The 19,834-nt window shown below is 41.8% G+C and overlaps 1 protein-coding gene across 9 annotated transcripts in view; it reads right to left on the bottom strand.

The window, feature by feature from the left end:
* The window catches only part of CCSER2 (coiled-coil serine rich protein 2), a 59,785-nt gene extending 43,706 nt beyond the window's left edge, over nucleotides 1-16,079 (bottom strand). For 3 of the 9 annotated variants that reach the window (XM_021535786.3, XM_021535782.3, XM_021535785.3), the window contains exons 1-4: nucleotides 15,968-16,066; nucleotides 15,131-15,315; nucleotides 3,040-4,516; nucleotides 1,946-2,148 (exon numbers count right to left, since the gene is read on the bottom strand). In XM_021535786.3, coding sequence (XP_021391461.3) covers nucleotides 1,946-2,148; nucleotides 3,040-4,477 — 1,641 coding nt within the window. In that variant the 5' untranslated portion in view covers nucleotides 4,478-4,516; nucleotides 15,131-15,315; nucleotides 15,968-16,066. Of the gene's footprint in view, nucleotides 1-1,945; nucleotides 2,149-3,039; nucleotides 4,517-13,121; nucleotides 13,312-15,130; nucleotides 15,316-15,967 lie in introns of those variants that run through there. The other 6 variants (XM_085583231.1, XM_085583232.1, XM_021535783.3 and 3 more) reach the window with 4 other exon arrangements.
* Nucleotides 16,080-19,834: the final 3,755 nt, after the last annotated feature.

The following is a 19,834-nucleotide window of genomic DNA, read 5'->3' as shown; positions in this document are numbered from 1 at the left end:
ACCTACTCGAAAGCAGTTTTTCAGAAAGAATGAAAAACTGCGTCAGAAATCATTCTGCATCTTCAGATTAGAAAAGATCACTGTTTAATCTTCAGGCTAAAGAAATCAAATATATGATAATTTCTACCAAAATCAACAGGTACAGGGGAAAAAAACCAAACTACTAAGAGGCAATTCAACACTTCAGAGCTACATTTTTCTCTCTCAAAACACACTTCTGCTTTGCAAAAATAAAACATGCCATTGATGCTTTTCTCATTCAGATAAATGTCACAGTACAGTAAGCACTGAAATTCAGGAAAAGTAGTAACAGAATAAAAAAATCAAAATGGGTAGAAACATGTGATCTTCTAGATTCAACATCAAGTCTTAAAATCTGCTTTCTCCATGCCCTCAAAAACTAGTAAATACATTCTTCCATTCTTAAGCCCTCTCTAAAAACTCTTTACTTTCAATAAACAAATAAATAATCCAAAATAGTGAACAAGAATATCAAAGGCTTCTAATGTACCTCTGCTCCACATCAGTTTACAACAGCTTCTGTCAATCAGCACATTGATTCAAAAGGAACTCATACCCACGCACAAATTAATTCATAGGGGCTACATGTATCAAAACCTAGATATATGCTCCAAAAGCACAGTAAAAAAAGTGTCTTCCATTTGTTTGTTACTTTTCAGAGTATGCATCAAAATACCTATTTTTAAAACTTATCAAGGACAACATTTAAAAACGTCCCTCTTTTCTTAGCATGTGCACCCCTGTGTCTAGAGACAAGGGTGCTTGTTTTTGCAGTGGCCTCCATGAAGCTTGGGTTTTCCCTATAAACACCAATAAAGCTACAAAACTCATACTACAAAAAATCTCTAACAGCTTTTCCAAGCTGATCATAAATGCCTCAAAAAGTTAATAATCACTGTTAAACTCTTTCAAGCACTAGATCCCAACGTAATAATATAAGATGGAGAGCAAACAATACCACAAGCAGCTGAAAATATATCAGGAATTCATATTCAGTTACATATAAATAATATAATTACCTATCTGTGCTCAAGTCTGAAAGTGGTATCTACATTACTAAATTGACAGTAGTGACACAGTACCTAACACACCTGAAACACACAAAGCATGGCACATTGATTAAACCAAATTGGTTTTCTCAAACATTCTGATTGTTAGCATCATGTTAATAAAATCCAAGCTGCTTGATTCAGAAGTCTGTGCAGACAAAGGAGTACAAACAGGACAGACAGAATTTCCTTCAGGCCCACTAGAAGTCCAAGGTTGACTTCCTGATCTCAGATGGAGGATCACACAACAGCAACGACACTCCATCCACTCTCCTCATATTTAATGATGCACATCAGTTTGAGTTTAGCAGCAAGAAAAAGGTTGTGCTGCATTTGTGCATCCCACTGGAGATGCACAAAGAGCCCTGCTACAGTGAGCTACAGCCAGGTCTCTACCTCAAAGATGCTATGATTGCATGAAAAGAGAACTCAAATATCTGCTTCATCTCACAAGGGCCCTATGAGCACACAGTAGAGAACAACAAATGCAAGAAGCCACAGAGGCAATAGCTATTTTCTGGCTTTTTCACTCCTATGTTTAGAGATTAGTAGGAGGTATTGAACCTATCCTTTGCAGAATTCAAATTTCTTTATTCCTTGTGAGAACTGCTATGAGGTTGCATAAGGAAGGACCTGTTTTCTCCTGACTTTAGACTAAGGAAAGAAAAAAAATGTGTGCAAACAGCCTGATCAAGGTCACCTGCCCACAAACAGGAGCTCCTAAACAAGAAGTTTCACAAAGCAATCAACTACAGGGGAAAGAGGAAACACAAAAAAAATTTTAAAGCACTAATATTAATAAACATACTTAATAAGCAACAAACTCAACACATTGTAATAATGCAAGTTATGAATGCAGATATGCGGATACATACTATGCTGTTCATTTCTGAAGAGTCGTAACTTCCACACGGATGGACACTTCCTATAGGTTCCAGCCCTTCTTCATCCCACATGTATGTGCCATCAGAGCTGTCAGATGGAGAAAGCTCAAAGGAGGAGCCAGCTCTGTAGTTCATCTCTGAAGAGATGACATTCTCAGTAGTGTGTTTTGTGCTTTCACTGTTGTCATCCACTGCTTAAAGAGAAAAGCATCAGTTAAGATTAGAAAAACAATCCAATATTTAAAAAAACAAATATTAAAATGCCTGTTACTGGTGTGCTACCTTTGCTGGAACTGTACTGTAACAGAAACACCTGAAAGCTTTCTACAGTATTGTTCCCTCATCCCAGAAGGGAGAAAAGCTCAAGCTGGTTTGGCAGCTACAACCAAGGAATCTTCCAACCTACATCTTTGCTAACCTTTTACACTGCTCTAATTCACCCACCATGGAAGCTACTTTCTAGAAATATGTATCTCTTTAACATATTAGAAGGTGGGTTCAAAAATATATCCTTTGGATCTAGACTTTCAATTGCAACATCTCAAACAAGCTTTTGTCATGAGAAGCCCATCAAAGATTTGAAAATGTGGCTTTTAAAAGCAGCTTCTTGTGTCTTCAACTCATTTTTAGAAAATTAATATACAACAGAAAAAAACAAAAAAGACCCAGTAACAATCCTGTTTATAACTGAACTAATTCAATTACACATCCTACACTTATTTTCATTACTTAGAACCAGTTACAGCTGTTCCCTGCCTACAGAGGTAGGAGCACGAGGTGAAATTTTCTTAAAATATCATCAACCCAGAAAATGAATGGCAAAGCAAGGATATGAGGAATTCCACAACCACAACACAAATGTGTTTAAAGGAGGTCACCTTCATTTTTATCACAAAGAGCTCTTCAAAGTAATGCTTGGGGAAAAATTGTAATGCAGAAAAGACACAAGCAAACAAATATGCCAGCACAGAGCAGTTCCATTCTGAAACAAATCAATGGTCAATTACATTAAATAATTTAATTACCATTACAGAATTTTGATTTAGCACCTAAAATTTCAAACAGAACATAAAAAAGGTATTTACCAGACACATTTATATCAAGCCAGTCATCAGCATTACAGCAAGATCCTCCACCTCCCTTGAGAGATGTGAACGGCTCGATGGATGTTCTGCTCCCATGCTCTAATTCCTGAAGGCAGCTCTCCTTCTGCTGGATTTGTACAGTTCTGTTTGCCTCTTCTATATCTATGAAATCGTCACTGAAGTCTTCACTCAAATCGTTTTTCTCAGAGGATGACAAAGAAGATATAGATATTTCATCTCCATCATCGCTCATACACATCACTTTTGACCCATGTTTTCCCAGACTTTCATGCAAGGCCTCACCAGGTTCTGTTCTTTGAGCCCTGCTCTCTAGAATACTGTTTTTATCAACGGCTCTATTGATGCTCGCTGAAATCTCCGCGCTCTCCACCATGCGCGTGTCCGGAGCCACGCTTTTGCTGCCATCCACAACGGTATTCCCAGCAAACCTCTGCCTGGTAGGCTTCAGCAGAGAAGGACGACTTAATCTGTATCCATAGGAAGGTGCTGACCCAGATCCATTTGACAGTGGGGGTTTCTTGGAACAAGGAGCTGACATAGCCGAGTACGGTCTGGTAAATCCATACTTCATCGGCTCATTTCCATTGGGTACATCCAACTGACACGCGTTTCTTGACAGCAGAGCAGACCTCTGAGACGTCCTGGCAGTGAGATTTTGACTGTGATAAGGCCTTGTAAGATCCACAGCTTTATTAAAGGAATGTGACCTGGTTAGAGATGCAGTGGGAAGGAAAGAATTCTGAATGGAATGTGAAAAACTTTGTGATCTTACCATTTTGTCACAGGAAAAAGCCTTGATAGCATTGTCTGTAGACTGTGCCAGGGTTTCTCCCAAACTTGTCCTTGTGGCACCAGAATTAGCTCTAGGTCTCTGCAAACCTACCACTGGCCGATTTCCATAAAATCCATTTAAATTTGATCTTGGAGTATTAAGTCCAGAATATGTCCTTCCTGACAGGGTACCTTTGGTGAATTTAGCTGAACTAGAGAGTCCAGGTATAGACTTTGGATTTAATTCCTCAGTAGAAGATACAAACATATTGGTTTGCTTTGCTGCTTTTGACGCAACTGAAGCAGTACTGTTCAAACCCAGCCTGAGCTCATCATTGCCCAATGCTCCTTGAGACTGAGGGTACTTCTCAGGATCAATTAATTTTTCATTAGAGTTGCGTTTGGCATTGGCCTCTCTGCCATTCTGATCATTAAGCTGATATTTATTTGATTTTTTCCAGTTGAAAGCAAAGGAAGACATTCCAACAGTGCCATTGTGCTTGCTGAAGTTTTTGCCACCGTTACTCCCTGCTAAGTTCACAGCCGTCCCGTTTGGCATAGGTTGCAAAACAGTCCCTAAAGTTTTCGTTCCATATTTCGGTAGCCTGGAAACCAAGGATGTCCTGTTTTGATTTTTTTCTTCCATGAGCTATTGGGTACATTGGTCCTTAAAGGGTGCTTGAATCTAAGAAAGAAAAACAAAACAATATTAAACCTGAGTAAACCACACATTAAGCACAGATTTCTATATATCTCTAACTATATGCTTCCTAGATTTCTGTGCATTACTCCACCATGCTGATAAAAAGTAACCCAGAAACATCTTGTGAACTCCAGAGTTCCAGCAATTATCTGGCAGTAATATGTTCTTCAGATAACAGCTCCCCCTCCCAACTTTCATTCTCTACTAAAACCATTTTTTTTTGTTTTCCCTTTGTAATCTATAAAATAAACTTGAGAAGAGGTTGGATTTTTTTTTTTGTTCTTTTTTTTTTTTCCATTTACCTATTTTCAGCAACAACTGAACTTTCCAACTGTTACAATTATTGAGTTATAAACTTAAGATTTAGTATTTTTAAAACAGCCACAAATATGACACAGCAAAAACCTGCAAAAAATGATAACGTAAAATCTGACTAAAAGCTAATTTTTTGAGATTGTTTTCATTTCCCCAATGCCTAAAATATAGAAAATAACCACTCATCATGCATCTCACCACAATACTTTTTCTTCCCAAATGTTATGGATCTTCCCAAATCAAGATTCACATTCCTAGTCATTGTTTTCTCCTTGCATGGAGACTGTAGTCTACTTTAGAAATCATCTTATTCACACATAAAACCTGAAGTACAGTGCAACAGTTGCATAAGGTCAGTGTTAGTAAGCGAATTCAGAAGTTCTACTTATTCAAAGTACACAGAACACCTTGTGTAACCACAGCAAGCATTACCCTCTAGTGAGTCACTCCCCAGAGTGAGGTCAAGAGGTCACTAAGAAACATTTACATTCTTAGTGATATAACTGAAGATAAAATCAAGGATAAGATCGAAGTGGCATTAAATTCATGCAAACTGAAATGCCCTTAGGATTTGTCAGTGAATAGGATGCCCCGAAGCAGTACTTCTGGAAGCAGATCTACATTACAAAGATAGAAAGATACTGCAGAGAGGGCATTTAGAGGCTCCTAACTTGTGAAAACATCAGAATCCACATTCTGCAACTGGTGCGTGCATTTCCATTGTGAAAGACACAAATGTGATTTTTCAAAGACTCGCTGAATTCTTGCACACCAGAGATGCTGCCCTCACCCAGGTGTGCAAAGAAGGACAAAAGTACTTCCCCCGGGACCACAGAACATTTCATTTGCCATGTATGACATCTGTCTGCACGTGGATGGAAGTGTCTAATGTCAGACTTCCTGCCTAGAGTGGATCTGTATACCTTGCACAGGAAAATAATATCATCAGGCAACATCAAAGATCTTTATTTCATGTCAACTACATAAAATAAAGCTTTTCTTTAATAACTCCATGAACAAAAAATGGCCTTTAATATGCTGATGAGTTAATTCCCAGCAAGCATCATAGTTCAGATCCCTCAGAAGTTAACCTAACTCTAAAGAAAAGGCAAGTCTTGTGAAGAAATCTTCCAAATTGAAAAAGTTAAATTAGAAAGCTGCTAATTTAACTTGCATGCTCTATGGATAATTCCCTTTTCACATCTGTCTACCATCTCTTAGGTGACTGCAAAATTTAAATGAGGCCATTTAATTAGATTACTTTAATCCTCCACCAAGTGCTTCACATTAAACTTGAAAAGGAGACCTTTCCAGTTCTCTAGAAAGGGCTCTTGCTCATTTATCCTTGATTAGGCAAAGACAACACATTATCTTCAACAAAACCATACTGATAGCCCAGAACACTTCAGGTAATTAAATTAAAAACAAACAATACTTCTCTGTATTTTATTAGCTATGCAACTTGAACTACTGTACCACTTCTTCAAGCCCAGGTTTCACTTGTTTCACTGACACTCAGTGTCATCAAAAAACCCACTAAAACTTAACAGCATCATGTCTGGCAGACGTTTCCCAGAAAATGGGGAATTTTCTTATTAAGTTCTCTAAACTTCCTTAATCTTTAGCTATGCTTACTAGGAAAGATTACACTAGCCTAACAATTAAATTTCCTTATCAAGCAGCACTGTTACTACTTAGAGCATGATTTCTGCATCCCAGAAGATTCAAGTTCAATACAATTTAAATTGTAGCTACTGTACTATAAAGAAATTCAAAGTATTTTTAGACTTAAGCAATCTATGGATTTTTTAAAAATTGCCATTTGGGCAAACAAGTTTTATATTCTTTGCCTTGGGAAATACATTATCTAGTGCACACAAGCCTAATCGGAATTAAGCTAATTATAAAGAGCCTAGCCTTACATAATGATCCAGGGAAAAGGAGTTAAAATCCACAGACCCCCTCTGAAGTATAATCTGAATTAACTGAAAAGCTGCTACATCCTTACCTTCAAGGATATTCAAGATCCTGGTGATAAGCAAAAGGATATTCATTCTGACCCTCCTTGGTACTTCCTCTACAGAATTATTTACACTTTGATAAAATCCTGCACTGTTAGTTTCTACTGGCAAGCACAACATTCACTCTAATTTCATTCACAGTTTGTTTCAGCACCACCAGGAAGGCAGTTTCCTATACTTTAGCTTCTCAGCTAAGTTCTGCTTTGCATCTGAGACTCTGCCCTACAGAAGACAGCTTAAAGATTCCCACATTTGAAAGCTTAAGCATCTTAAAATACTGCAATCCCTACAATCCCTGCCACTAGAAGATATCAGCATTTTCCAGTTCCAGATTCCTGAATGGGACTGAATTCCCCTCCTGTTGTCACAGCAGTGTGGAATACCCAGCTGAGGAATGGAACATATCCAACAGACTGGTGACAGGCCAGAGCAATTCCCCTCTGCAGACCTACTGCCCTGGCAGCAGTTTCAGATCTGTGCTTCATTCACAGAAATTTCAGTGCACGTGTATTTCCATTGTGTCCTGTGCACAGCTTAAAAAGCCACCTCTTATACCTCTGGGTTATTAAAAACACATTAGATCAGTTATGTGAAAATACCTTATTTCCACCAACCTAGGGAGGTACTGAATGTCAACAGGGAAAATCTGTGAGGTCCCTGCAACAGAAACAGCAAAGGCTTCCTTAGCACTCGCTTAAGACCATTGCAAGATAGGCAGCATGACTGCAAGTCAATTTTCAGCTTTAAGAGGACCATGGGAGCTTAATAGAATGGAAGAAACTGGCAGGAGATCCAGCTGGCAAACACCTGCTCTGCACATGACAAGCCCTGGGGAATTCAAGATCATGAATCCTGAGGAAATCATGCATGCTGTATGAATTAAAATGAATCAGAATGCAACCGGAACTTCTGATGGCTTCAAGATTGAACTTTGAGTATTTACAACTTCTTGTGTTATTTTGTGGTTTCAGTGCAGTCAAAAGTGCCATGTTCACTCCAAGATCCAGTAAGATTTATCAGCTCTGCAGTAAAATCCTCCAAGGCTGCCTTCCTTATCCTTTCATTTCTCCAAAACACCTGTTCTTGAATCAATTCCCAATGCTTTATGAAGGCATCCCTGAATTTTAGCCACTCTCCCTTTCCTATGTCCAAATATAACACCAGCTTCCCTGACACTGTCTTCTGAAGGTACCATAGTCAGGAAGCATAGCAAGAAGTTCCAAGACTGCAAAGGCTTCTCTTAAATTACCTTGCCTTTCTGTGTCCCAGTTGGTAAGATTTTGTTTTCAGGTCTCAAGACAGCTTAGAGATACGCCCTTTTCTGTTTTTTCTCCCTCAGACTAACAAGGTTCTACCCACTTTGAATGGCTGATCCAGCAAACACCAAACAACCAGGTATCCAAGCTGCTCTTGTGCTCAATTTACTGCCAAAATACACTGGGTCAAAGAACAGGAGCAGAACATGATAATGAAAAAAGGGAGAAGAGAACAAGAAATACAGCATAAGAGTTTCAGTACTTCTTACACTGAGCAGTATCTTTAGTCAATACAGCAGAAAATGTGACATCCTTTGTCATCTCTAAAAGCATTCTTGCTATTCATCAGAATCCTTAATGTTTGATAAGCCAAGAGGACATAAGCACTTTCTGAAGAGAAAGAAAGCAGCTCTATTTGCAGAAGAAAGCTACCACAATACTTCCAGAATCAAAAACTCCCTCTGCATCGCTCAGGGCCACACTGTCAGTTCACTCTGCCATTAATGCTGTTTACATGGAGCACCAAACACTTCAAGGAAGCAAAAAAGGGCTAAGTGTTATCTGCCCAGATAAGGATATTTTGTAACTGTTGCCCACTTGTGCTTTTCATATTAGTCAAACAGTAACTATGCCTTTTAAACTCCAAATTTTTACATCAAACCTAACCAAAACAGGGTATGAGTTACCATAAGCCCCTTTAGATTTTATTGAAGATAAATCATGCAAATTTTAACTACAAGAAAAACCTTTGCTAAAAACCTGTTTCTCAAGCAAGTGAAGATGCATGGATTTTTGGCATTCTTACACAACTAACAAGGTGGAAGGCAGTCAAGGTCCAGATGCTTAGCCAGCTTTATCACAAAGAAAAGAAGGTGGAAGAGGTTACCTGAGGGTACAAATAAATTACTCCCAGTAAAAGAGAATATCAGAGTCTATGAGCAAGAAGAAAGCCTTGAAAGTACATTTTCAAGTTCCTCTTAAGTGTTGATGCAGGTTATTATGGTTTGCTCATAAATGAGACGTGAAGTGCAATGACAATTACTCTTTCCTGCCTTAGTGCTGACAGCCTAACTGCTGCCAGGGACAGGTCAGCTAGAAATTGGAATAAAACATTGGAGATGCATGACTCCTCTCTGAACCTGCTCTTCATCTGATGTGTCCTCTTGGAGGAAGTCATCAATTCCCTTCTTCAGCAGACCTTGTTAAACCTGGATGAGCAATGTAAAGCCTGTAGGTGCAGATCTAAATGCCAGGCAGCCCTTGCATAACCAGCTCCACACCACACAACCCAGAGCACAGTGGCTTTCACTGGCACACAAGGAACACAAGGCCCAGATGAGAAAAGCACTACATTAGGTGTGCTGACCCCAAGAACCCTGCAGGAGGTGGGAGGGATATATTGCCATATATCAGAAACAATTCCCATAATCATGACCAATACATATGGCTCCAGTCCAGAAACACTCCTGCCAGAAGGAATTTAATTATGTGGATTATTTCACTCTTTATGTTATGCGAGGAATGGCCTTCTCTGGACTGAACCAATCCAAGAGATTCTACCCCAGTGAGCAAGTCAAGCTTCTTCATTAGAGTTGCTTAATAGCTCTTAAATAGCAAAAGATGCAGATGTTTTCAACATCTTTGTTGGAGAAACAAAAAGCCTTTACTTGTTTCTCTCATTGATGATACTTTAAATACTTGGTACCAAATTTGCAGGGATAACAAAAAGAAAGGGGAAGAACTAAAGTAAGAGAAGACAGTCTGTCTGCCTTACAGATCCAATGCCCTGCAACCTGAAGACAAAGTCACACACCTACAAAGTGGCCAAAACCTGTTAATCATTCACCAGCACCACCTCCCAAGCCCTTCCAAAAACAACCCCAAACATACTGTGACTATAAAGCACATTTATATCTAGGTTCCTATGCTGTCTTAAAACTTCCCTGCATTTAGCAAGATTTCTGTCCTGGAAGATAAACCATAATTGTGTATATGCCTGTATGCAAGTACATCGATTTTGGAAAGATTCTCCTCTTTCTCATCTTTTTTCCAAGGTTTCTCAAACATTTCTGGCATTCTTATGTGAAGAATAAGGCAGCAGGTAACCAGAAACCTGCCTTTCAGAAGAGTTTTAAAGGTGTCATCATCATCATAAAGGCAATTTAAATTTTATGTTGTGGCTAAGATTGACTGAAAAACTCCAAACATCAATTGCAGTCTAGAATTAAAGCTTTCTACTAGTGAAATGCCAGATCTTGATCTCTCCTCAAAACATTTTGTGATTATGTCAGCATCAAAGCAAACTGACAGCAGAAACAGGCCCCTGCTTCTGCTGATGGTATAAGTCCTTCAGCAGCAGCATTTCACATGGGTAATTTAATCTGTCTTGTAAAAACAAATCCAGAAAGATTGTATCTCTCAAAAGCAATGTTCTACTGCAAACCAGAAGGAATTACCTCCTGTTCTCTAGCAAATATTTCACTTAAAAACAGAACAACCTTTTTCCTCAGCACTATCCACTGTTACCTAGTGATTCAAACACACTATTCCCATCTCTAACTCTTCTAGGAAAGATTTACTTCACTCAAAGAATGAAACTCAAAGAGCTGGTTACCAGTTACTGTTTTCTACTTCTCACATACAAACATGTTAGCTGGAGCAGGATTTTCTTGCTGATAACAACAGGCAGGCTGAAAGCCAAGTGAAACTTGGTATACAGCTAATTCTAACTGGAAATATCCCTTTTTAGACTGCCATGTTGTCCATCCTACTCCTCTGGTTTGTTTATTCAACTGATGCATGTTCTCCATGTAAAAACACTGAGCTGTCTTGAGCTAGAAGCCCCTCACACTGGTACTACTGTATTTTTCAATATCTATTTTGTAATGATTAAATAATGACTAATAACTGAAACAATACTTCCTGTCTGAACTGCTGCTGAACAATTTTTCTATTTGAGTATCTTAAGATTAAGAGTTTCCATGGGTTTAAATCTTCAATGAGGCTGTGCTTTCAACCAGTATGTAAGTTGTTTTTTTTTCCTCTCCAGCCACATACACTCATTATTTATTTCTTTCTCCTACTGCCCAAGTAAGAATTCTAGTTATAGGTTAAGTTGAATGCCAAGCAGAGATAATTGGAAGAGACTGCATGTAACTCATAGACTCATTGATACTGGGATATCTTCAATAAGTCTGAAGAGGTTAGCACATGATAATTGAGCAATATTAGACAAGATGAAGCAGAAAGAAGATAGAAAAAAACCAGTTTTGAGATTTTCTTTTCTACATATTGCCAATGCTACTTCAGCATAGTTCAGTTTTTTACAGAAGATCATGATCTTGAGACAAGAACATGTCAGCACATTATGATGTATCTAAAAAAACCATATTGTTAAATCAGCCACTGCTGGATTAAAAAAACACCAGAAAAAGGACTGACAGAAAAAATCCTTAACACTGCTATCATGAAAGACAGACAGTGAATCCTGCATAAGCTGGGAATATTATATAAATCATGGAATTTCACTGATCATGGCACTTCAATGCCCAGTTCAATTCTCCATATAGTTCCTCCAGTCAATTTTATTTTAGAGGTGAAGAATACAAAAATCCCATTAACTCTTGTGGTTTCCTTAAAATAAAAATGCACCAGGGAAGGGATGATTAGGGCAAAGACAGAATGTGACTTCTTCAACCTTCAACTGTTCTCAGTTCACAGAATATCTTAAATTTGATGCAGTTTGTTCAGGAACCCTCCATAGATTTCTTGTCCACTATTTTGTGTAACCTGTCCTTGAGCCTCAAACTTTTTGCATCCCTGACAGCCTTAAGCAAGGAGTTCCAGAGCCCAAATAACAGCTCTTTCAAGGTTATTTAATTGTCTTGCACAGATTCCCAAGGAAGATTGCTAAAACTACTTCTAAACGCCCTACACTGCCAGAAGAGGCTACCGATACCCACTCTCCTGGCTACCAAACACTCCAGTTTGTTTCACATCTACGTGTTTTCATTAAGATACTGTATTATTTGAAGTTTTGTTTCTCCTTAACATCTACCCTTGATCAAAAAATACTGCACTCACACACCTGTTTATTAGAGCTTTCAGCTGAAACTTGCTTATTTGTAAAACACATCTTCAAAGTATAATTTTCTTGCTATTGAGTTTCATTTCATTAGTGCTGGACTCAATATAGCTTCTGTCTATAATTCCACTGATATAAATCAGTTTCCAGTCTCAAAACCAGACTCCCTGAAAATGTTTGAGTACCAAACAACTTTGCAAGTTTGCCACAGCATAACAAATACCAACATGGTTTTGACAACAGATTGGCAGCCTACAGGATTTTAATGTGTGTTCTGTGTTTTCCTACTAGCTTTATACACCAACAGCTATATTGGAATGTATTTCTCAAGGTCAGCTTCCTACAATGTGGAAGACACAGATATTTGTTATGTCCTCAGAGGTTTGAAACTGAAGAGGAAAAAAAAAAGATTCTCTGAGAGACTGAGATGTAACTTCAGTTACAAGTGACAGTTTGTCACAGGATCAGTTCCTGAGTTAGTCATCTATGTTGTATTTTACTCAAATTTACAGGGAGGCGATACATATTGCTTGTTTTGCTTAATAAGGATCTCCATGGAGTCATAGTAAAGCTAAATGTATCCAAATTACCATTTCAGAAAGCTTCCATGATTAAAAGATTTACACAGAGATTTTTTTTCTGTTTTTAACTCTGTTTACAGATGGACAAGGCTATGCAGGCTGACAGATTGTGCTCCTCCCCTCAAGTCTCATGCTACTGACAGCAGCAGCCTGGGCCTTGCCAAGTTTCTACTTCTGCAACTTTGCCTTACTGAGATGAAGGTTACTCAAAAGCCACAGCAACCCTCAACTCATCAAAAATATGTATCAACATGGCTGTGTAATAATTTTAACATATACGATCAGCAAAAAAATAGCATTTAAGCAAAGCAAATCTTTAAAACAACTTACAAAAAGAGTGTGAATCAAATTATCATCCAAATCCATAGTGTAGTGATAAACTCTGCATCCATCTAGAAGAGATTTCTGAATCTCCAGCTTAAAGCAGACATATAATTGAATCAAGAGAAGCTGGGACATGCAGTTCTCCCTGGATGCTTCCTTGTGCTGTGTGTGTCACAAGCCATCTGGGCTGATTAGCCTAAAAGCACAGAATTTCTTAGGCTTCAGGGAATAATTGCAGATATTATTTACAATTTAAGGGTTATTCCTGATCTGTAAGTTGTTTAGCCACCTCATCAAAGTAAATCCTTATCAACCATTTCCTCTGGCTAAGAAGCCAAGCCTCCTTGCAGTGAGGACATTGCCAGCAGTGCCAGTACCTCTTCAATAAAGGCCATTAAAATGCACTCTGCAGAGCAGGGCCTCAGCTTAGCACAGACTAAGTGCTCCTGAAAAACCCAACAATCTGCAGTGAAACAGGCATTTTAGCAAGAACTTGTGACACCAGTTCCCCATGTGACCAGGGATAAGCAAAACCCCCACCCTGAGGAGACTTTCTTCAATTCCTATAGGATGTCAGCAGAACTGCTGCAGCTGAATCCTCCCTTTAGGAGAGAGAATGACTACTGAGCAAAGTCCAGAACTCTGCAAATCCAGCTACTTTTGATCAAGGAGGAAACAACATTTCAGAATATCTTGAAAATGCACCTACTTGCTAACAGTTTAAGGTGAGCTGGGGTGTGTGTCCAAGAGCTGTGAAGAAATGCAAAGACCTTTCCTGACTAGCCAAACTTCAAATTTAAGATAACTATTTAAAGCTGTTGGGATTTTACTGTAACGTACATGTGTGTAGGTATCCAGAGATTTACATAATCTGTTTTTATTGCTCTAACTGAAACACAATACAGGATTTTCAACCTAATTACCAAAAGCACCATTAGTATTTTGATCTCCTTAGCATCCCTGTTGGCACGGGACTTAACCCTGCCTGAAAGCTTCTAATTAGGAAGATGGTGCTGCTGTTTACAGTGAATAGTGGCTGAAAGAGAACACCACTACCACTGTTGATATATTTTATCATATTACATTCTGTAATCTTATATTCCTTCATCTCCTCTCCATTTCGAGAGATCCACACTTTCTAAGGATTCCAGGCAAGCAATGTTCATGACAAGACTGATGGCATGACAGCCTTTTATCTAAAGATCCCATTGCCAACATTTCCCATTAACTGGTTTATTCCAAATAACCAATCCCTCTTAAAGGATGATCAGGTCCAAAAGTAACGGATTTTACTCCAATAAGCTTTTACATGAACAGTTCCATTAAACAGGATTACTCATTAGTATAACAATACATTAAATGAGATCATTATATTAACTGAGACTATTTCTACCCTTTTCAACAGCTTTACAGTTAAAAGACAATACTGAGCAGTTTCTGGAGTCCAAACATTGACATTTTTATAATGAAAAATACTATATAGGAGCAGAAAGTAAACTTCAACTTCAGAAACAACTTTTAGACTCTTAAGTTGGATATTGACGTAGATCCTTGGCTGACATTTAGGTTACTCGTGTCCCATTTGTTAGGCCATCACCTCTTCAGCTGGGAGGCATATAATTCAAAATGGGCCCATAGAATTTAGAGGCACATGATCATTATATACACGAGAAAAAAACCTTGCCAATTTCATTCATTATCAACAAACAATGTAAATGGTTACTGCCTCAGGCTAACCCAAGAAGATAGAAGTTTACTAAAGTCTCGGTACATATGTGAAGTGGCTCTCAGTGTAACAAAATGAGAACTAAAGATTCAACTTCATTTCACTTTTAACACCTTCGCAGCAAAAAATTCTATTCTGCACCAAAGCAAGGCTCAAAGCCCACAGACACCAAGAACAAACCTGCTATAGATATGAAGTTCTAACCCTGCAAGATGCACCAGCTTCCCTGAAAAGCGCTCTACATCTTTACACAGCATACCAGACGGAGTACCAGATCGACAATCCTTACCTTAATTTGATGTCTGGCCTGGACACTACGGCTCTGCTAGAGCATAAACTTCCCATGCAGTTTTGCTTTCTTAAACTGAAGATAAACAGCTCGACCTCCTCCAGCTCAAAGTTAAAGGCTGAGGTTGCCTACGTTTCATTGTGTGCCAAAGTACATTTGACAGAGCACGAAGTGAACAGCAGGCTCTGGGTGACGAAAGCAAAGTCTCAGTATCATTAAAGAGAAATCACCACAACCTACAGAACATCCCCTTGGTATAAATCTCAACAGATCACTGCTCAAGTAGAAATGCCACCATTATAATTATTTTCCACCGTTACTGTTTTTTTTTTTTAATTGTTGTCTACGAACACACACTGGGTGCTTTTGCTTCTTCCCCATTTCGTAGACTAAAACCCTCGAGACACGAAACCTGACGCTACAACACCTCGGCGGCCGGGGCTCGCAGCAGCTGCCCCCAGCACCTGCGGGCGCGTCTCCCCGAGCACGAATTACAGGGCGCACAAACCACCGCAGCGCCGGCGCCGGGCCCGCCGTGCCGGCTGCCCCGAGCCGCAGCGCGGCGGCGGCGCGCCCGCGGCATCCGGCCGGCGCGGAGGGGAGCGCGGAGGGGAGCGCGGAGGGGAGCGCGGAGGGGAGCGCGGAGGGGAGCGCCGAGGGGAGCGCCGAGCCCGCCCCGCCCCGGCCTCCCGCGGCCCCGCTGCCGCAGCATCCCCGGCCGAGCCGCGACCCCCGCCCCGGCGCAGGGCGGCGGCGCTGCCGGGAGGACGGCGGCCGCTCCCCGCCGGCACAGAGCCCCGATGAGGGGGGCAGGGGTGGCGGCCGCCCCGCACTCACCGGCGGACGGCGCGGGCCACTGTCGCCTGCCGGGGCAGGGCCGCTCCGCGCCCTCGGCTCCCGCCGGCCCGGCCCGCGCAGGGAGGGGCGGGGGGCGGGAACACGCAGCCGCCCGCGCCCCTCGGCCCGCCTGACGTCAGCGCGCCCGCCCGCCCGGCCCATGGCGGCGGCGGCGCCGGAGCGCATCGCCTCATCTCCCTCATCGCCCCCCTCGCCCCGGCTCCCTCATGGTCTCCATCGCCTCATCTCCTCCCTCGCCCCGGCTCCCTCATGGTCCCCATCGCCTCATCTCCCTCATCGCCCCCCTCGCCCCGGCTCCCTCATGGTCCCCCTCGCCTCATCTCCCTCATCGCTCCCCTCGCCCCGGCTCCCTCATGGTCCCCATCGCCTCATCTCCCCCCTCGCCCCGGCTCCCTCATGGTCCCCCTCGCCTCATCTCCCCACTCGCCCCGGCTCCCTCATGATCCCCATCGCCTCATCTCCCTCATCGCCCGGGCTCCCTCATGGTCCCCCTCGCCTCATCTCCCTCATGGTCCCCCTCGCCTCATCTCCCTCATCGCCCCCCTCGCCTCATCTCCCTCATCGCCCCCCTCGCCTCATCTCCCTCATAGCCCCCTTCGCCCCGGCTCCCTCATGGTCCCCATCGCCTCATCTCCCTCATAGCCCCCCTCGCCTCATCTCCCTCATCGCCCCCCTCGCCTCATCTCCCTCATCGCCCCCCTCGCCTCATCGCCCCCTCCGCCGTGCCCCACACCGCCGTGCCCCACACCGCCACACCACGGCCGTGTGACGCTGCCACCGGGCGGGCAAAGCCTCTGTCAGCCTGCCCCAGCAATCGCCGAGCTGGCTGGCACAACCAAGGGCGAATGGGAGTTGTTGAAGGCATTGCAGGAATGGGCCTGCGAGTGTCCCGGCCCTGCGGCATGGGAGGGTACGATCATAGCATCGTCTGGGGTGGAAGGGACCTGTAAGATCACCCAGTGCGGCCACTGTAAGCCCTGAACCATCACCCAACACCAGATCCCGATGACAGACACCTCCAGAGACTGTCCCTGTGCCACCTCTCTGCACAACCTACTCCAGTGCCCAACCACCCAAACAGTGAAAAAATTGTCTTCTAGCATCTGTTCTGTTCCTGTTCAAGGCCATTTCCTCCTGTCCTCTCTGCAGGCACTGCAGAAGAGACCAGCCCCACCTCAGTAAACCTGCTTTCACAGAGCTGCAGGCAGTGATGATGGCCCCCACCCCAGCTCCCTCGCTGTTCCTCACAAGATATATTTTCTAAACCTTTCACAAGCTTTGTTGCCCCTCTCTGGACATACTCCAGTCCTTCAATGTCCTTTGTAAAGTGGGGGCCCAGAACTGAAGACAGCACTCGAGGTGCAGCCTCAGCAATGCCCAGCACAGGGACTGGGATGATCCCTGCCTTGGTCCTGCTGCCCACACTACAGCAGAGGCACTCAAAGGAGAAAGGTGGTGACCCAGCTGTACAAAAATCCTGAAGGACTCTTGCAGTCACCCATGGGAGACCAGGCATTCTCCATGCCGGTGCTCACAGAATTAATTAAGTTTAATTTCCTCAAATTTTCTGCCTGTGCTAGGAATTAGAAGGCACTGACAGAAGGCTCAAGAAGTTCCTTGCCAGTGAAGTAGATCACTGCACCATTATTTACACCTCAATGTCTTTCCGCATCTCTCCTGGTTTGGGGCGTTTGTGTTTACACTACCACAGCATTTCACCATCTCATTTGCTGTGCTTCAACACTGGGTGTTCAAAGTTTCTTTTCTGTCAAAACTTTCAATAGCCAATTTTTCTAAGCTTTTGCCTGCCTGCTTTGCCAGGCCTCCCAGAGGGAGGAAGCTGTGCAGTCACCTCAGGTGTATATTTGTGTAGAAATAAAACCAACACCCTGTAATTGATAAGCCTTCTTCACCTCTTAACTAGAAACTGGGTGTGCCCAGATGTCAGCCCAGGCACTGCAAGTGCCTCCTCATCTTTCTAGACACAGGGCATGAAGACTTTGGTACATTCGCCCCATGGGCAGCAGAAAGGCCTTTTTAGAAAAAGAAGGAATGAGAACTGAAGCTTTTATGTGTTTGTTTTTTTTTTTTTCTGCTTAAACTTAAATGTACCAGCCACATTAATGCATTTATTCTTAGAACAATCTGAAGTAAAATGACTCTCCTGTGGTACAGGAAGGGGGGGCAAGCAGAGAGATTAAATCTCTTGCTCAAAGCTGAAGAGAGCAAGGTCAGGAAATGAACTCAGATTTCCTCAGTCAGGCCTCAGTGCTTTAACCACACAATCATCCTTTCTTGCCAGTCATTCTCAGCTTCTGAACATCAACTGCATTAGCATAGATTTGATTTTTCCCTACTTTGTTCATCAAAACAACATAACAACTTTCCCATTCCTCATAAAAATTTCTTCCTAATAACTTACTTCTCTGTTTCCTAACTAAAGAAATTATATTAGAGACTCACTGGAAGAGTTGTATTTCCCACTGCCTTTCTGCAGGCACTGACGAGTGTTTCTTGAACATCAGTACTTGAAGTCCTCTCCCACGAAGCGATTGTGGAACTCCTCTGGTACATCTCTGAGGCACAATGGGTGAGATCAAGGAATAAAAATCAGAGAACCAGGAGCACTTGGAACCAGCACAAAGGAGGCACATACGCTGTGTGTGCTGACCTGGAAGTGGTGGTATAACCACATTTTTTAACTCCAGCTCATGCTTTTATAATCCGGAAATAATTATGAAACAGAGCTCTGAAACAAAACTACACATGTAAAAGAAGAAAGCAACCTAGAGATATTTTAGGACGGATTTGAGAACTTCCACTGTCTGTTTAGGCATTTAACAGATTTCCGTGTGCTTATATAGGCTAAAGATTAAGATCCAGTCTTGAAGCAGAATTGAGAGTTTCTGAAAAAGGAAGCGTTACATACAAAACTCCAGATTCTGACTGTTTGCCTCAAGAAATGGTGTTAACCCTCCTACAGTCAGACTGCAGACTGAGGGCCAGCTATGATCAACTGCAGTATCTTTTCCTAACAGTTTATTATCAGATGTTTTCAGCTTGAGGTCTTCACCTTGAATTGATTCTCTATTAAATTGATTTAAATGGACATTATATTACACTGGGAGTTGGACTAAAAGCTTGTTATTATCCTCTTTACTCACTGCCCTGGCAGTATGCTGCCTCCAAAACAAGAGACACAGCAGTGGGTGACACCAGCCACCCCGAGAAGAGCTGGATGTGCCATCAGTGATATTTACACAAATATTTTCCCAGCCCCAAGAGTTCACATGCCAGGGAAAAGAAGAGAAGGATTTCTCAAATTTGACCATGTAGCAGAGCCCTACACTCTAGAAAATATGAATTAGGTATTTGTAATTCTCTTCATTACAATGAAGCTGAGTGAATCTGCTTGAGTTAAAACTATCTTCAAAGCAAGGACAGTCTGCTTCCTGCATCACTTCATAAAAATTATCTTTGCCATGATGTCCATAAAAAAATCCTTGCTCTGTAGCTCATATGCTGTGACTGCTGCAAATTCATCTGTTCATAAAAATTTCACTTTTACTTTGTGCATCCACTTTCTGTTACTGCATTCAAACATATTCTGCTTGTACTCAGATTTTATGCTGTCTGACAGATGAGCTATATTTTCTTGGTTTGCATTCTTTCAAGTTCAAAAGGGATAAGCACCCAGGTGCAACTGTTTTTTCCCCCACATATAAGTAATAATGTATTCATTGTCGGCATTTTACTTTACCAAATACTGCAGCATGGATTCTCACTAATTCACCAATATTCAAGAAAAGGAAAACAGATGTTAAAATTAGAAACTATATGCTTCTT

This window comes from Lonchura striata, chromosome 6, assembly GCF_050655825.1.
Source record: "Lonchura striata isolate lonStrDom1 chromosome 6, ASM5065582v1, whole genome shotgun sequence".
NCBI classification, from domain to species: domain Eukaryota; kingdom Metazoa; phylum Chordata; class Aves; order Passeriformes; family Estrildidae; genus Lonchura; species Lonchura striata.
The sequence above is the reverse complement of the archived record's forward strand: the minus strand, read 5'-3'. Positions and strand labels throughout refer to the sequence as shown.